Genomic DNA, 17,500 nt, shown 5'->3' on the forward strand with positions numbered 1-17,500 from the left:
TGATGGTGTAGGAGTCGTGCTTGGCCACGCAGTCGTGGGTGAACCGGGAGTACAGGAGGGGACTAAGCACACACCCATGAGGTGCTCCAGTGTTGAGGATCAGGGTGGCAGATGTGTTGTTGCCTACCCTTACCACCTGGGGGAGGCCTGTCAGGAAGTCTTGAATCCAGTTGCAGAGCGAGGTGTTTAGTCCCAGGTCCTTAGCTTAGTGATGAGCTTTGTGGATACTATGGTGTTGAACGCTGAGCTGTAGTCAATGAACAGCATTCTCACATACAGTGGGGAGAACAAGTATTTGATAAACTGCCGATTTTGCAGGTTCTCCTACTTACAAAGCATGTAGAGGTCTGTAATTTTTATCATAGGTACACTTTAACGGAATCTAAAACAGAGACGGAATCTAAAACAAAAATCCAGAAAATCACATTGTATGATTTTTAAGTAATTAATTTGCATTTTATTGCATGACATAAGTATTTGAGACATCAGAAAAGCAGAACTTAATATTTGTTACAGAAACCTTTGTTTGCAATTACAGAGATCATACGTTTCCTGTAGTTCTTGACCAGGTTTGCACACACTGCAGCAGGGATTTTGGCCCACTCCTCCATACAAACCTTCTCCATATCCTTCATCCTTCAGGTTTCGGGGCTGTCGCTGGGCAATATGGACTTTCAGCTCCCTCCAAAGATTTTCCATTGGGTTGAGGTCTGGAGACTGGCTAGGCCACTCCAGGACCTTGAGATGCTTCTTACGGAGCCACTCCTTAGTTGCCCTGGCTCTGTGTTTCGGGTCGTTGTCATGCTGGAAGACCCAGCCACGACCCATTTTCAATGCTCTTACTGAGGGAAGGAGGTTGTTGATCTCGCGATACATGGCCCCATCCATCCTCCCCTCAATACGGTGCACTCGTCCTGTCCCCTTTGCAGAAAAGCATCCCCAAAGAAAGATGTTTCCACCTCCATGCTTCATGGTTGGGATGGTGTTCTTGGAGTTGTACTCATCCTTCTTCTTCCTCCAAACACGGCGAGTGGAGTTTAGACCAAAAAGCTCTATTTTTGTCTAATCAGACCACATGACTTTCTCCCATTCCTCCTCTGGATCATCCAGATGGTAATTGGCAAATTTCAGACGGGCCTGGACAGGCACTGGCTTGAGCAGGGGGACCTTGCGTGAGCTGCAGGATTTTAATCCATGACGGCGTAGTGTGTTACTAATGGTTATCTTTGAGACTGTGGTCCCAGCTCTCTTCAGGTCATTGACCAGGTCCTGCCGTGTAGTTCTGGGCTGATCCCTCACCTTCCTCACGATCATTGATGCCACGCCAGGTGAGATCTTGCATGGAGCCCCAGACCGAGGGTGATTGACCGTCATCTTGAACTTCTTCCATTTTCTAATAATTTGCACCAACAGTTGTTGCCTTCTCACCAAGCTGCTTGCCTATTGTCCTGTAGCCCATCCCAGCCTTGTGCAGGTCTACAATTGTATCCCTGATGTCCTTACACAGCTCTCTGGTCTTGGCCATTGTGGAGAGGTTTGAGTCTGTTTGATTGAGTGTGTGGACAGGTGTATTTTATACAGGTAACGAGTTCAAACAGGTGCAGTTAATACAGGTAATGAGTGGAGAACAGGAGGGCTCCTTAAAGAAAAACTAACAGGTCTGTGAGAGCCGGAATTCTTACTGGTTGGTAGGTGATCAAATACTTCTGTCATGCAATACAATGCAAATGAATTACTTAAAAATCATAGAATGTGATTTTCTGGATTTTTCTTTCAGATTCCGTCTCTCACAGTTAAAGTGTACCTATGATAAAACATTACAGACCTCTACATGCTTTGTAAGTAGGAAAACCTGCAAAATCGGCAGTGTATCAAATACTTGTTCTCTCCAATGTAGGTGTTCCTTTTGTCCAGGTGGGAAAGGGCAGTATGGAGTGCGATTGAGATTGCATCATCTGTTGATCTGTTTGGGCGGTATGCGAATTGGAGTGGGTCTAAGTTATTCGGGAGGATGGTGCTGATGTGAGCCATGACCAGCCTTTCAAAGAACTTCATGGCTACCGACATGAGTGCTACGGGGCGGTAAGCATTTAGGCAGGTTACCTTCGCTTTCTTGGGCACAGGGACTATGGTGGTCTGCTTGAAACATGTAGGTATTACAGACTCAGTCAGGGAGAGGTTGAACATGTCAGTGAAGACACTTGCCAGTTGGTCTGCGCATGCTTTGAGTACATGTCCTGGTAATCCGGCTGACCCCGCAACTTAGTAAATGTTTACCTGTTTAAAGGTCTTGCTCACATGGCTATGGAGAGAGTGATCACACAGTCGTCCAGAACAGCTGGTGCGATCATGCATGCTTCAGTGTTGCTTGCCTCAAAGCGAGCATAAAAGGCATTTAGCTCATCTGGTGTCACTGGGCAGCTCACGGCTGGTTTTCCCTTTGTAGTCTGTAATAGTTTTCAAGTCCTGCCACATCCGACTAGCGTCAGAGCCGGTGTAGTAGGATTCAATCTTAGTCCTGTATTGACACTTTGCCAGTTTGATGGTGCGACTGAGGGCATAGTGGGATTTCTTATAGGCATCCGGATTAGTGTCCTGCTCCTTGAAAGCAGCAGCTCTAGCTTTTAGCTCAGTGTGGATGTTGCCTGTAATCCATCAGAGCCGGGGTAGTAGGATTCAATCTTAGTCCTGTATTTACACTTTGCCTGTTTGATGGTTTGTCTGAGGGCGTAGTGGGATTTATTATAAACGTCCGGATTAGTGTCCCACTCCTTGTAAGCGGCAGCTCTAGCTTTTAGTTTGGTGCGGATGTTGCCTGTAATCCATGGCTTCTGGTTGGGATATGCACGTAAGGTCACTGTGGGGACGATGCCATCTATGCACTTATTGATGAAGCTGGTGACTGGGGAGGTATACTCCTCATTAGCATTGGATGAATCCCTGTGCTAGCCTGTGCTAGCAAAACCTGTGCCTGTGCTAGCAAAACAGTCCTGTAGCGTAGCATCAGCGTCATCTGTCCACTTCCGTATTGAGCGTGTCACTGGTACTTCCTGCTTAATTTTGTTCATGTACGCAGGAACCAGGAGGATAGAATTATGGTCAGATTTGCCAAATGGAGGGCGAGGGAGAGCCTTGTATGTGTCTCTGTGTGTGGAGTAAAGGTGGTCAAGAGTTTTTTTCCACTGGTTGCACATGTGACATGCTGGTAGAAATTAGGTAAAATGGATTTAAGTTTGCCTGCATTAAATTCTCCAGACACTAGGATCGCCTCTTCTAGATGATCCTTTTCTTGTTTGCTTATGGCCTTATACAGATTGTTGAGTGCGGTCTTAGTGCCAGCATCAGATTGTAGGTAAATAGACGGCTACGAATAATATAGATGAGAACTCTCTTTGTAGACAGTGTGGTCTACTGCTATCATGAGTTATTCTACCTCAGGCGAGCAATACCTCAAGACTTTTTTAATATTAGACATTGTGCACCAGCAGTTTTTGATGAATAGACACACACCCCCGCCCCTCGTCTTACCAGACGTAGCTGCTCTGTCCTGCCAATGCACGGAGTAGCCAGCCAGCTCTATATTATCCGTGTCGTCGTTTAGCCATGTCTCAGTGAAAGAGAAGATATTACAGTTTTTAATGTCCCATTGGTAGGATAGTCTTAATCGTGGACCTTCCAGATTGTTTTCCAATGATTGCATGTTGGTGGTTTACCCACTCGTCAGCAAATTCTTACGAGGCACACCACCCTCCTCCTCCTTTTTTTTCATGTGGTTGACGGGGATTTGGGCCTTGTCTCGACAAAGTAGTATATGCTTTGCGTTGGACTCATTAAAGACAAATTATTTGTCTAGTTTGAGGTGAGTAATCGCTGTTCTGGTGTTCAGAAGCTCTTTTCCGTCATAAGAGACGATAGCAGCAACACTATGTCTAAAATGAGTTACTAACAATGCAAAAAAAAAAAAAAAACATTTCACAGTTGGTTAGGAGCCCGTAAAACGGCACCCCCTGTCCCCCCCCTCCCCGGCGCCATTATCCAAAAATGTTAATACATTTTTTTTTAAATAAATAAAATAATATACAAAAAACAAAAATAAGGTACACATGAAACTATTACCTAATGTTGCTTGAGGACCATGCAGAATGGTATAGTAGATGTGTGGATGTGTGTGGAGGAAGGAATGACCAAGTAGAACAATGAGCATAGTTTAAATGATTCACTGTCTCTGAGCGAGCTGGGAAGGAGGCAGAAACTCACTGTTCTATTTGTGCCGTGAAATAACTCTGTGAATTAACGTTAGTCCTGTAATGGGTGTATTCTTACATAACAGAAAACATACAGTACACTGTGTTATTATGTGCAGTTCATTCAGAAAATATTCAGACCCCTTGACTTTTTCCACATTTTGTTACGTTACAGCCTTATTCTCTAATGGATTAATATGTTGTTTGCCCACATCAATCTACACACAATACCCCATAGTGACAAAGCATAAACAAGTTTTTAGAAACGTGGGCAAATTTGTAAAAATAATACTGACATGTTACATTTACATAAGTATTCAGACCCTTTTCTCAGTACTTTGTTGAAGCATCTTTGGCAGATATTACAGCCTCAAGTTTTATTGGGTATGACGCTACAAGCTTGACACCTGTATTTGGGGAGTTTCTTCCATTCCTCTCTGAAGATCATCTCAAGCGCTGTCAGGTTGGATGGGGAGTGTTGCTGCATAGCTATTTTCAAGTTTCTCAAGAGATACTCGATCGGGTTCAAGTCTGGGCCACTAAAGAACATTCAGAGACTTGTCCCAAAACCACTCCTGCATTGTCTCTGCTGTGTGCTTAGCGTCATTGACTTGTTGGAAGAACCTTCGCCCCAGTCTAAGGTCCTGAGCGCTCTGGAGCAGGTTTTCATCAAGGATCCCTCTCTACTTTGCTCCGTTTATCTTTGCCTCAAACCTGACTCTTCTCCCAGTCCATGCAGCTGAAAAACATCCCCACAGCATGATGCTGCCACCACCATGCTTCACTGTAGGGATGGTGCCAGGTTTCCTCCAGACGTGACGCCTGGCATTCAGGCCAGAGTTCAATCTTGGTTTCATCGGACCAGAAAATCTTGTTTCTCATGGTCTGAGAGTCCTTTAGGTGCCTTTTAGCAAACTCCAAGCGGGCTGTCGTGCCTTTTCCTGAGGAGTGGCTTCCATGTGGCCACTCTACCATAAAGGCCTGATTGATGAGTGCTGCAGAGATGGTTGTCCTTCTGGAAGGTTCTCCCATCTCCACAGAGGAACTCTAGAGCTCTGTCAAAGTGACCATCGGGTTCTTGGTCACCTGCCTGACCAAGGCCCTTCTCCCCCGATTGCTCAGTTTGGCCAGGCAGCCAGCTCTAGGTCGAGTCTTTGTGGTTCCAAATTTCTTCCATTTAAGAATGACGGAGGCCACTGTGTTCTTGTTGACCCTCAATACTGCAGATATTTTTTGGTTCCCTTCCCAGATCTGTCCCATGACACAATCATGTCTCGGAGCTCTTCAGACAATTCCTTTGACCTCATGGCTTGGTTTTTGCTCTGACATGCACTGTCAACTGTGGGACCTTATAAAGACAGGTGTGTGCCTTTCCAAATCATGTCCAATCAATCGACTTTACCACAGGTGGACTCCAATCAAGTTGTAGAAACATCTCAAGGATGATCACTGGCAACGGGATGCACCTGAGTGCAATTTCGAGTCTCATAGCAAAGGGCCTGAATACTTACGTAAATAATGTATTTCTGTTTTTTATTTTTAATAACAAATTAATTAATTAATTAACAAACATTTCTAAAAGCCTGTTTTCGCTTTGTCATTTTGGAGTATTGTGTGTAGTAGATTGCTGAGGACAAAACAAGTGTTTAGAATAAGGCTGTAACGTAACAAAATGTGGAAAAAGGCAAGGTGTCTGAATACTTTCCAAATGCACTGTATGGTGTGGTCTCTGGCCACCATTGTCTTTTGGCATTCTCCTCCCTCTTTATTTTCCTTTCTCTCTCCCCCTCCTCCTCTCTCTCTCACTTTCTCTCTCGCACGCTCCGTCTCTCTTAGTGATGACACACCACTGTCTGTTTCTCACTGTCTGTTTCTCACTCTCTCTCTTCCTTTTCTTCATCCTTCTCTCTCTCTATGACTGACCAGACAGACACCAGCTGGTCAGACTGCAGACACACTGCCTACCAGTACAGTGAGTGATATGGGTCTATATGTTAACTGTACCTTACCTACCATGTTACCCTAAAGCATTGGTGTGTTAGCCATAAGGATTTGGATTGGTGGTTTGACTTAATTCTCCATATTTACCAATGATTATAATGATGAATCTGATCCAACCATAAATTCAGACATTGTGCCCCTGGACTGAGAGGATGGAAGTTTAAGATGTCGCTAAATGTAAAAGGCTAATGTTAACTAGCTAAAGTTGCCCATGAAAGGAAGTTAGGTTTGCGAGCAAGCATTTTAGCCAGGTAGCCTAGCACAACAACAAATACAAATGTTACTGTATGACAGAGTTATAGACCGTTTAGGCAACATGAAACAGAGGAGGATGGTGTTTCTCTACATGTTTTTTTCTACTTGCGCACGCACACACACGCACACACACACACACACACACACAGACACACACACACACAGACACACACACACACACACACACACACACACACACACACACACACACACACATACACGCACACGCACAGACACACACAAATGTGTCTCACCACCTGGATTCGGTCTTATGTAGCAACATTTGAATTTCTATTTTTTTTTTAAAATGGGATAAAAGTAGAGACTCAGAGCTACAAAATGGTATCATACAATGTATTTGAGGAAACAATGGGAAAGGAACTCTGCTTTGAAAGTTGATCAACTTGTAAACTCAATTTTGAGAAAACCATCTTTCAATGTTTTGGTACTACTATTGGAGAGCCCTTCTTTGTCTACACCCATTCAGCATTGTTCACACCCTCTTAAGCCTTAGCCCCACCCATCTATTTAAGGGTTGATCCGTGCTTTCTGCACTAACTTGCCAGCTACTTCCAGACATCTAAGAGAGAGAGAACAGCTCACTGAACATTACTCTCCCTATCGCACTACCTGTATTTTTTACGTTCAAACAGCTCTCCTGTGAAGTCGTGACTTGCGACATACACCTAGTTTCCTGAATCTGGTCACAAATCAGAACCATGGACAGCCACATCATATTCAGCTTATGTTGATTGGACAAAATTGTTTTTGGTATCTTTTAGTTGTCACTGTATTAGACTAAGCAAAGGTGATTAGATGATGTTGAAATGGTCCTGGAATAGTAGATGTAGCTCCTGTTTCTTTGCGACTTACGTTAACTATCCGTGGTTCTGAATGAAGTTGTTTAGTAGTCCATTAAATGTGGGAAACATTACCTTACTTGACCATGCTGTAGGTCAAGTAACTGTTTGTTACATGCAATATGGTTTGTGGAATTCACCGGCGCTCCGGTTATGTGATCAAATAAAGGTGTGGTTGAATTTATTCTACCACTGTGTCTTCTTATTGTCTCTGCCTTTAGGTCTATATACAATGGTGGCAAGGCATATGAACTAACTAAGGTTATAGAGCAAACAAGGCAATTATCACAATAGGTTGTAATATGTATTTCTTTCTGGCTTGGTGATTGTACTCACGCACCACTACTGCCCTAAAGGGCTCCTGACAGAACTGGGTTGTGTCCCAAATGGCACCCTATTCTCTCTGTAGTGCATGACATTTGACCAAGGCCCATAGCACTCTGGTCAAAAGTAATGCACTTCATAGTCAATAAGGTGCCATTTGGGATGTAACCCTGGTGTCTGGCCAAAGCCTGTTATTCATGTCCTTCGTTTATGAACATAGCATCTTAAAGAGCTACTGCTGCCATCACTTCTAAAAGGTAAAGGGTCACCCACCGCAGGGAGAGAGATAGAGGGAGAGAGAGAGAGAGAGAGAGAGAGAGAGAGAGAGAGAGAGATGGAGGGGGAAGAAAGAGAGAGAGAGAGAGAGAGGGAGAGAGAGAGGGAGAGCGAGAGAGAGAGTGATGGAGGGGGAAGACAGAGAAAGAGAAAGCGAGAGAGAGAGAGAGAGAGAGAGTGAGAGAGAGAGAGAGAGAGAGAGAGAGAGAGAGAGAGAGAGAGAGAGAAAGAGAGATGGAGGGGAAGACAGAGAGAGAGAGAGAGAGAGAGAGAGAGAGAGAGAGAGAGAGAGAGAGAGAGATGGAGGGGAAGACAGAGAGAGAGAGAGAGAACTACACTTTCCATATTCATAAGTTCTTTTAGAGGATGTGAGAATGAGGGGGTATGCTAAACAACAGTAATATAAATTGTGAGAGAATGGGGAGGGAGGAGAACACAACTTATTACATATCCTAGGTAGCTAGTCTTACCTACGTATATCTCCTCTGAGAAGGATCAGACAGTTAATATTCTTGTTCTGTGTTCATCAAACAGGTGTTTTGTGTTTATAGACCAGGTCTCTCTTGAAAAATAGATTTCATCTCAATTAGGAAAACCCTATGTAAAATATCAAATATCACCCTATTGCCTAGTACCCCAGGGTCCATAGGGTGCTGGTCAAAAGTAGTTCACTAAATAGGGAATAGGGTGACATTTGTAATGAAGCCCCAGCCTTCGGTAATGATAGCGAGTCCAAAACAGAACATACATTTTTAAAAGTGAGATTTTCACTGGACATTTACTTTAACACAGGAGCAACGTAACGTGGATATAATTACAAAACAATTGCAATGTACTCAATAAACATAACTCCGGAACTGGTATGCAGGTACAGAGAACACAGTAAGAATTCACACAAAATCAAACAGGGAAACGCACAGGGTATGTACGACTGCAGAGTACTGCAGAGTAAATGCAGGGAAAGGAAAAATGTTAATGTAGTGTGTACGTATACAGACGTAGCTTACAGGTTAAAAACAGGCTACACTTTAAAAAAATGGTTCCCCATAGGAGAACCCTTTTTTTGTTCCAGGTAGAACTATTTTGGATTCCATGTAGAACCCTCTGTGGAAAGGGTTCTACATGGGACCCAATAGGGTTCTACCTGGAACCAAAAGGGTTCTCCCTGAAAACAAAATGGTTCTTCAAAGGGTTCTCCTATGGCGACAGCCATGATGAAGTAAAGGGCTAAAGCTTGCTTTGACATTGTGTATTTCGCTGCATATACTGTCTGTACATACACCTTTTCATTCTGTTCCATGCAAAACCAGCACGTGGTTACCATTATCAGATTCTGCTGGGGGCTTGGCAAGCCTGGTCCCAGATCTGTTTGTGCTGTCTTGCCAACTCATATGGCCGACCAAATAGATCTGGGACCAGGCTAGTCTGGTTAGACCTCAGTGGATACTGGTGCTAAAACTAGACATACAAAATATTACACATACAGCTTCCCAAGAACAGGTCAGGTGCCAATCAGTCAATCACCATTCAGAAAGATCACTGATAATCTCCTAAATTGGAACGCAGTGGCTGTAAGCAACATGGCATAGTATATATGACATCAGAGATCAGGGTCTCTGCTTCACAGCTCTGTATGGATTTTGAACTTGAACACCACGAGCGACAAGAAGCTGCCCTCATCCCTCATACACGGTTGATGTGTATGTTGTGGACAGAGCTTTCTAAGGTGATGATTCATTCAAAATGTCCATTTGCATAGGCCTATACTGTATATGAGGCCAAGCCCATATAAAACGATGATTGTGCCGTTCGACAATACAAAACCTACCGCATACTATTCACAGCAGAAAAACAAAGAAAATCTGATTTAAAATGTCTGTGGTACAAATTTGGTCGAGACTATACTCCAAAATTGACTGTAGACTGTATTGTTATCCATACTGGATGGACTGGTTACCATATACTACGCTCCAAAAATGATATCCATGAGTCAGGGAGCGAAGGTTGGCCTGGAGGCCTAGACAATGCTATTGGTTCATTTATTTTGCTGGGTGGCTTACAGAGTAAGCCTACAATTATAGTACATTTGTATTTGTATTATTTATATTTTCATAATTAATAGGTTGACACATTACCTTTAGCTACAGAATATCTCACCATCATGCATTTCCATCTCCTACCCTCCTTCATTCCTTTCTCATGCGTACAGAGAGGGGCTGTCAAAACTTTCATGATATATGGTTGGTTGTGAAAACATGTTGATGTTCGACAGATTTCACTTGATTTCCCAAATGAAACACTGGCAAGAACAGAGAGAGAGAACAGCGAGAGGCTGCATGCTCTCACACAGTGGTTGATCTGTGGAGTGAAATAATCAGAGTAGCTTACAGCACCCGCGTGAGTGAGAAAAACAACCCAGCTGAAAAGTGGCTTCCATCAGCTATTAGATGGATGACATGTCTTTCTTCCTCTGCCCCTGTTCCTGCCCATTTGACAATGGGCCATTCTAAATCAAAACTCATTTAACATAGACAAGATTAAATTGAGAATAGTCTGATGGGTGAAAATACAATCACTTGATGAGAGAAAAGCATGTGCAAAAGCCTATAGTCTCACCCTGTAGCTCATACATGTTTGATTTCTAAGACATTCTATGGTTTGTCTCATTCACAACAAAAGTTGCCAAATAACTCTAAATCTAGCATATATGACCAGTTTCAAATTATCACTTTATGCTCATCATATCCACTTCATATATGCTCGCACTCGCTCTGGACTGGGAAAAATGTCCTTACTATTTTATTCCGCTATGTTCAATTATATTCTTCTTATTATAAAATCATATAATATAAAAAATGGCATGGGACATACAGTGCATTTGGAAAGTATTCAGACCTCTTGACATTTTCCACATTTTGTTACATTACAGCTTTATTTTAAAATGTATTAAATGACAAAGCAGAAACTGTTTTTTATAATTTTTTTGCAAATGTACTAAAAAGAAAAAATGGAAATATCACATTTACATAACATTCAGACCCTTTACTCAGTACTTTGATTACAGCCTCGTGTCTTCTTGGGTATGACGCTACAAGCTTGGCACACCTGTATTTGGGGAGTTTCATCCCTTTCTTCTCTGCAGATCCTCTCAAGCTCTGTCAGGATGGATGGGGAGCGTGACTGCACAGACATTTTCAGGTCTCTCCAGAGATGTTCGATCGGGTTCAAGTCTGGGCTTTGGCGTGGCCACTCAAGGACATTCAGAGACTTGTCCCAAAGCCACTCCTGCATTATCTTGGCTGTGTGCTTCGGGTTCTTGTCTTGTTGGAAGGTGAATCTCCACCCCAGTCTGAGGTCCTGATCACTCTGGAGCAGGTTTTCATCAAGGATCTCTCTGTACTGTTCTCCGTTCATCTTTCTCGCGATCCTGACTTAGTCTCCCAGTCCCTGCCACTGAAATACATCTCCACAGTATGATGCTGCCCCCACCGTGCTTCACCGTAGGGATGGTGCCAGGTTTCCTGCAGATGTTACGCTTGGCATTTAGGCCAAAGAGTTCAATATTGTTTTCATCAGACCAGAGAATCTTGTTTCTCATGTTCTGAGAATCTTTAGGTGTCTTTTGGCAAAGCAGGCTGCCATGTGCCCTTTACTGAGGAGTGGCATCCATCTGGCCACTCTACCATAAGGGCCTGATTGGTGGAGTGCTGCAGAGATGGTTGTCATTCTGGAAGGTTCTCCCATCTCCACAGAGGAACTCTAGAGTTCTATCAGAGCAACCATCAGGTTCTTGGTCACCTACCTGACCAAGCCCCTTCTCCCCCGATTGCTCAGTTTGGCCAGGTAGCCAGCTCTAGGAAGTCTTGGTGGTTCCAAACTTCTTCCATTTAAGAATGATGAAGGCCACTGTGTTCTTGGGGACCTTCAATGCTGTATTTTGTTACCCTTCCCCAGATCTGTGCCTCAACTCAATTATGTCTTGGAGCTCTACAGACAATTCCTTCATCCTCATGGTTTAAGTTTTTTCTCTATCAACTGTGGGAGCTTATATAAACAGGTGTTTGCCTTCCCAATCATGTCCAATTAATTGAATTTACCACCAGTGGACTCCAATCAAGTTGTTGAAGCATCTCAAGGATGCACCTGAGCTCAATTTTGAGTATCATAGCAAAGGTTCTGAATACTTACATAAATAAGGTATTTCTGTTTTATTTTTTAAATAAATTTGCTCACATTTCAAAAAACCTGTTATCGCTTCGACTTTATGGGGTATTGTGTGTAGATTGATGAGGAAAAGCTTTAATCTAATCCCTTTCAGAACAAGCCTATAACGTAACAAAATGTGAAAAAAGTCAAAGGGTCGGAATACTTTCCGAATGCACTGTACACATATCTTGTTTGCTAAATGAACAAGCCTACATTGCATGGCGCAGAGCCAGATAACATACAGTATGCAAAATTCATATTCTGGTCTTATGAAATACATTTTCTTTATATCACAATGTTTCTTTATACGTGCCTAAAAAAAAGAATGGATTTATTGTAATGGTTTATATTAAAATGATTTGTTTGACTTTTTAAAATGTAGTTGTTCCAAGGCATGCATTAGCAGCTTGTATGTGCTTATATGTGTGGATGTCTGGAGATGCTAAATGTGTTGATGTTAATTAACGGTCATTTACCGTGAGACCAGCAGTCTCTTGCATGCCACAGCCCAACTCATGACTCCATTCTATGTGCACCAAAATTACAATCTGCTTCTCTGAATTGCCATGTGAAAGCCTAACACTGTAAAATTATATTTTAGCATTTAGCTGGTCATGTTGACAATAGAAGAAGTTTTCAAATTATGACCGCCTGACACATATTGCGATTTATTATGGATCGTTTTTGGATTGCGTGAATAACAGTAATTGTGTAAAGGCAGGGGCTGTGTACCACACAAAACAACTACAAGTGTTCTTGCTCTGGTTCCTCAACTAGGAGAGCTCAAAAAAGGACCTTCTAGTTGAATACTTCTTTGACTCATAAAAGTGCAATGAAATGACTTAGGAACTGTGCACACATTGGAGAGGTGTTTGGCCACGTGGAAACAACAGTTATACCTCTCACTCAAACCCTTGTCAATGTTTTGTTTTATGTTGCACCTACCCCAAATTTTCCAATAATATTTGTATCATGTTATCTAGATAATTTTCAGATTTAGTTATCAACAAATATGGTAAAAAGTACAGTAAATGTAAAATGCACATCAAATCAACAGTATAATGTGTCAGGTCAACTGTTGTGTCCTCACCTTTAGTCTAATCATTTTCCCAAAATGTCCAAACTATTCCCTTTAAATTGCTACCATGGTTTTTCCTACGTTTTCCATATTTCTTCTGTAAGAAACATTTAAATTTAGCCCGATCCGTATTGCCCAAATCCCACGAGTTAGGGGGTTAAGATGTTATTGCATTTCAGCCAAATGAAAATAGTTTGGAGAAATAAACTGACAAAGAGTAGCAGAAAGCACAGAGCTATACCTGAGTTAGGTTAACCACGTCTTCCTCTCTCTCTATAAGTGTGAAGAGATTTTAATTCAAATCTGTCAGTATAGCAGCACAGTAAAAACCCATTAGCTTTACATCTAGACAGACACAATTGATTTGAAAAGATCAAAACAGCTCGGTTTTATTCTCATTAAACTCACGCTAACATTTGGTTCACACGTTACAGACATTCATTTAGTACTCATTTCATTGTAGTCATTTTCTAGCAGAGCTTCTGACTTTACACACAGTCACTGACTATCAGGATTTCACTGACGTTAGGCTGAGTAACAGTACAGTGTGACTCTGAAAAGAGGAAATTGAGTAAACATGTATAAAGTTCTATCGACCCATAGTTATGTGTACTGTAAACTGTCCTTGTATGGCTCCACACGTCCAGAGACAACACAAACATATGCAGTCAACCACAACAAACTACGTCTAGAACAAAGGAGAGTGTCTGACTGTTACAGTTTGAAACACAGATGTGAAGACAAAGTTGGAAATATAGTATATGTGCAGCAGGCCTGGAACGCTGGTGATTTATTTTATTCTTTAAGCCAAACTCTACTTTAAGCAATGTTCAATTGGTCGGCAAACTGATACAGTGCCTTGCGAAAGTATTCGGCCCCCTTGAACTTTGCGACCTTTTGTCACATTTCAGGCTTCAAACATAAAGATATAAAACTGTCTTTTTTTGTGAAGAATCAACAACAAGTGGGACACAATCATGAAGTGGAACTACATTTATTGGATATTTCAAAAAATTTTAACAAATCAAAAACTGAAAAATTGGGCGTGCAAAATTATTCAGCCCCCTTAAGTTAATACTTTGTAGCGCCACCTTTTGCTGCGATTACAGCTGTAAGTCGCTTGGGGTATGTCTCTATCAGTTTTGCACATCGAGAGACTGACATTTTTTCCTATTCCTCCTTGCAAAACAGCTCGAGCTCAGTGAGGTTGGATGGAGAGCATTTGTGAACAGCAGTTTTTAGTTATTTCCACAGATTCTCGATTGGATTCAGGTCTGGACTTTGACTTGGCCATTCTAACACCTGGATATGTTTCTTTTTGAACCATTCCATTGTAGATTTTGCTTTATGTTTTGGATCATTGTCTTGTTGGAAGACAAATCTCCGTCCCAGTCTCAGGTCTTTTGCAGACTCCATCAGGTTTTCTTCCAGAATGGTCCTGTATTTGGCTCCATTCATCGTCCCATCAATTTTAACCATCTTCCCTGTCCCTGCTGAAGAAAAGCAGGCCCAAACCATGATGCTGCCACCACCATGTTTGACAGTGGGGATGGTAGGTTCAGGGTTATGAGCTGTGTTGCTTTTACGCCAAACATAACGTTTTGCATTGTTGCCAAAAAGTTCAATTTTGGTTTCATCTGACCAGAGCACCTTCTTCCACATGTTTGGTGTGTCTCCCAGGTGGCTTGTGGCAAACTTTAAACAACACTTTTTATGGATATCTTTAAGAAATGTCTTTCTTCTTGCCACTCTTCCATAAAGGCCAGATTTGTGCAATATACGACTGATTGTTGTCCTATGGACAGAGTCTCCCACCTCAGCTGTAGATCTCTGCAGTTCATCCAGAGTGATCATGGGCCTCTTGGCTGCATCTCTGATCAGTCTTCTCCTTGTATGAGTTGAAAGTTTAGAGGGACGGCCAGGTCTTGGTAGATTTGCAGTGGTCTGACACTCCTTCCATTTCAATATTATCGCTTGCACAGTGCTCATTGGGATGCTTAAAGCTTGGGAAATCTTTTTGTATCCAAATCCGGCTTTAAACTTCTTCACAACAGTATCTCTGACCTGCCTGGTGTGTGCCTTGTTCTTCATGATGCTCTCTGCGCTTTTAACGGACCTCTGAGACTATCACAGTGCAGGTGCATTTATACGGAGACTTGATTACACACAGGTGGATTGTATTTATCATCATTAGTCATTGAGGTCAACATTGGATCATTCAGAGATCCTCACTGAACTTCTGGAGAGAGTTTGCTGCACTGAAAGTAATGGGGCTGAATAATTTTGCACGCCCAATTTTTCAGTTTTTGATTTGTTAAAAAAGTTTGAAATATCCAATAAATGTCGTTCCACTTCATGATTGTGTCCCACTTGTTGTTGATTTTTCACAAAAAAATACAGTTTTATATCTTTATGTTTGAAGCCTGAAATGTGGCAAAAGGTCGCAAAGTTCAGGGGGGCCGAATACTTTCGCAAGGCACTGTACATAAATGGAGAGAACACATTAAGAGAGGGGAGGGAGAGAGAGATCTCAGAGCGTCAGACAGAGGAGACACAGAGACAGACCATGCACACATACCTGTGAGGTTCTTCAGTCCCAGCTGGCGCAGGCCAAAGTTCCCATCTCTGCGGTAGTTGAGGAAGATCGCCAGAGCGTAGCGATCTTCATACATCTTAGTTCCTCTGATGATCCTCAGGTTCTCCAGCGGCAGGTAGTCAAACTGGTTCAGAGCCACCAGCACATAGCCTGTCACCTCCCGGATAGACTGGAAGAGAAGAGAGGTGACAGAGAGAACATCAGACACAGCACGAAACAGGAGATACTGTAGGGAGACAAACAGACATACACTAAAATCTGGACACTGACTGTAGATCTACACTACATGGCCAAAAGTACATGGATACCCCTTCAAATTAGTGGATTCGGCTATTTCAGTCACACCCGTTGATGACAGGTGTATAAAATTGAGCACACAGACATGCAATCTCCATAGACAAAACATTGGCATTAGAATGGCCTTACTGAAGAGCTGTGACATTCAACGTGATTCTGTCATAGGATGCCACCTTTCCAACAAGTCAGTTCGTCAAATTTCTGCCCTGCTAGAGCCGTCCCAGTCAACTGTAAGTGCTGTATTGTGAAGTGGAAACGTCTAGGAGCAACAACGGCTCATGCGAAGTGATAGGCCACACAAGCTCACAGAACGGGACCGCCGAGTGCTGAAGCGTGTAGCATGTAAGAATTGTCTGTCCGCGGTTGCAACACTCATTACTGAGTTCCAAACTGTTTCTGGAAGTAGTTGGCAAGACAAAACAACTAGATCTGGGATCAGGCTAAAATAGACACAGAGTAGCTTTGAAAACGGATTCATCAGAAGGTCATTTTCACCTCCCCAATTAGTCACGATGCAACTGTGTGAGTAAGATACCGATATAGGTCAACGAAGACTTTGCTAAAACTTCCGTCTCCAAGTTTGTGTCCGCTCCACTCAGTAGCAGGGTGATACAGAAGGACAGCCATCACCATTAGCACCACCATCACTTCACACTTAAATTACATTTAGAAAGGATAATGACCGCTGAGACTTTGCAAACCCACCCAGCCAGAGCTAGTATGAATCAAAGTGACATGACCGTCCTCCCCTCATCCCCCCACCCCTGTCATGGTGGCTGTCCTTAGAGGTCACGGACTGAAAGAGGCTGCCTCCGAATTGGCACCCTTTTGCCTATATAGTGCACTACTTTTGACCTGAGCCAGTAAACTACATAGGGAATAGGGAGTCATTTGGGATTCTGAGAGAGGCCTGTCACAACTCTAACGCCAACAGTGACAGTAATGACATCAACAGGCCTCCACTGCACGCTACGTTATGCACCCACACACATCTGCCACCTCCACTGCTGCTGCTGCTGCTGCCACCACTGCTCAGGCTCAGACCTCCGTCACTGACAGCTGTCGTCAGCCCAGGCCTGGCCCAGAAGTGGCAGAAGCAGTCATGGTTCTGTCATGATTGACTCCAGTTACTTAATGAAGGGTTTCCCAGACATCGTCCTGCCCCCTTGGGTGCATATTTCGTTCCCCCCCTAGCTCTACACAACCTCGTTTGGGGAACCCTGGATATGAACAATGGTTTTGGTTTTTGACCAAAAACATTTGAACGTTTTTCACGCATTGCTTAGAGAGTCACGTCACCTGTGTCCTAAATGGCACCTTATTCTATATGGGCCCTGGTCAAAAGTAGTGCACTTCATAAGGG

The 17,500-nt window shown here is 42.9% G+C and overlaps 1 protein-coding gene across 2 annotated transcripts in view; it reads right to left on the reverse strand.

Annotated features, from left to right (window-relative positions):
• LOC135519282 (receptor tyrosine-protein kinase erbB-4-like) overlaps nucleotides 1-17,500 on the reverse strand; it is a 540,414-nt gene that overhangs the window by 198,910 nt on the left and 324,004 nt on the right. For both annotated transcript variants that reach the window (XM_064944424.1, XM_064944423.1), the window contains exon 3: nucleotides 15,823-16,009. In XM_064944424.1, coding sequence (XP_064800496.1) covers nucleotides 15,823-16,009 — 187 coding nt within the window. The remainder of the gene's footprint in view (nucleotides 1-15,822; nucleotides 16,010-17,500) is intronic.

This window comes from Oncorhynchus masou, chromosome 29, assembly GCF_036934945.1.
Source record: "Oncorhynchus masou masou isolate Uvic2021 chromosome 29, UVic_Omas_1.1, whole genome shotgun sequence".
NCBI classification, from domain to species: domain Eukaryota; kingdom Metazoa; phylum Chordata; class Actinopteri; order Salmoniformes; family Salmonidae; genus Oncorhynchus; species Oncorhynchus masou.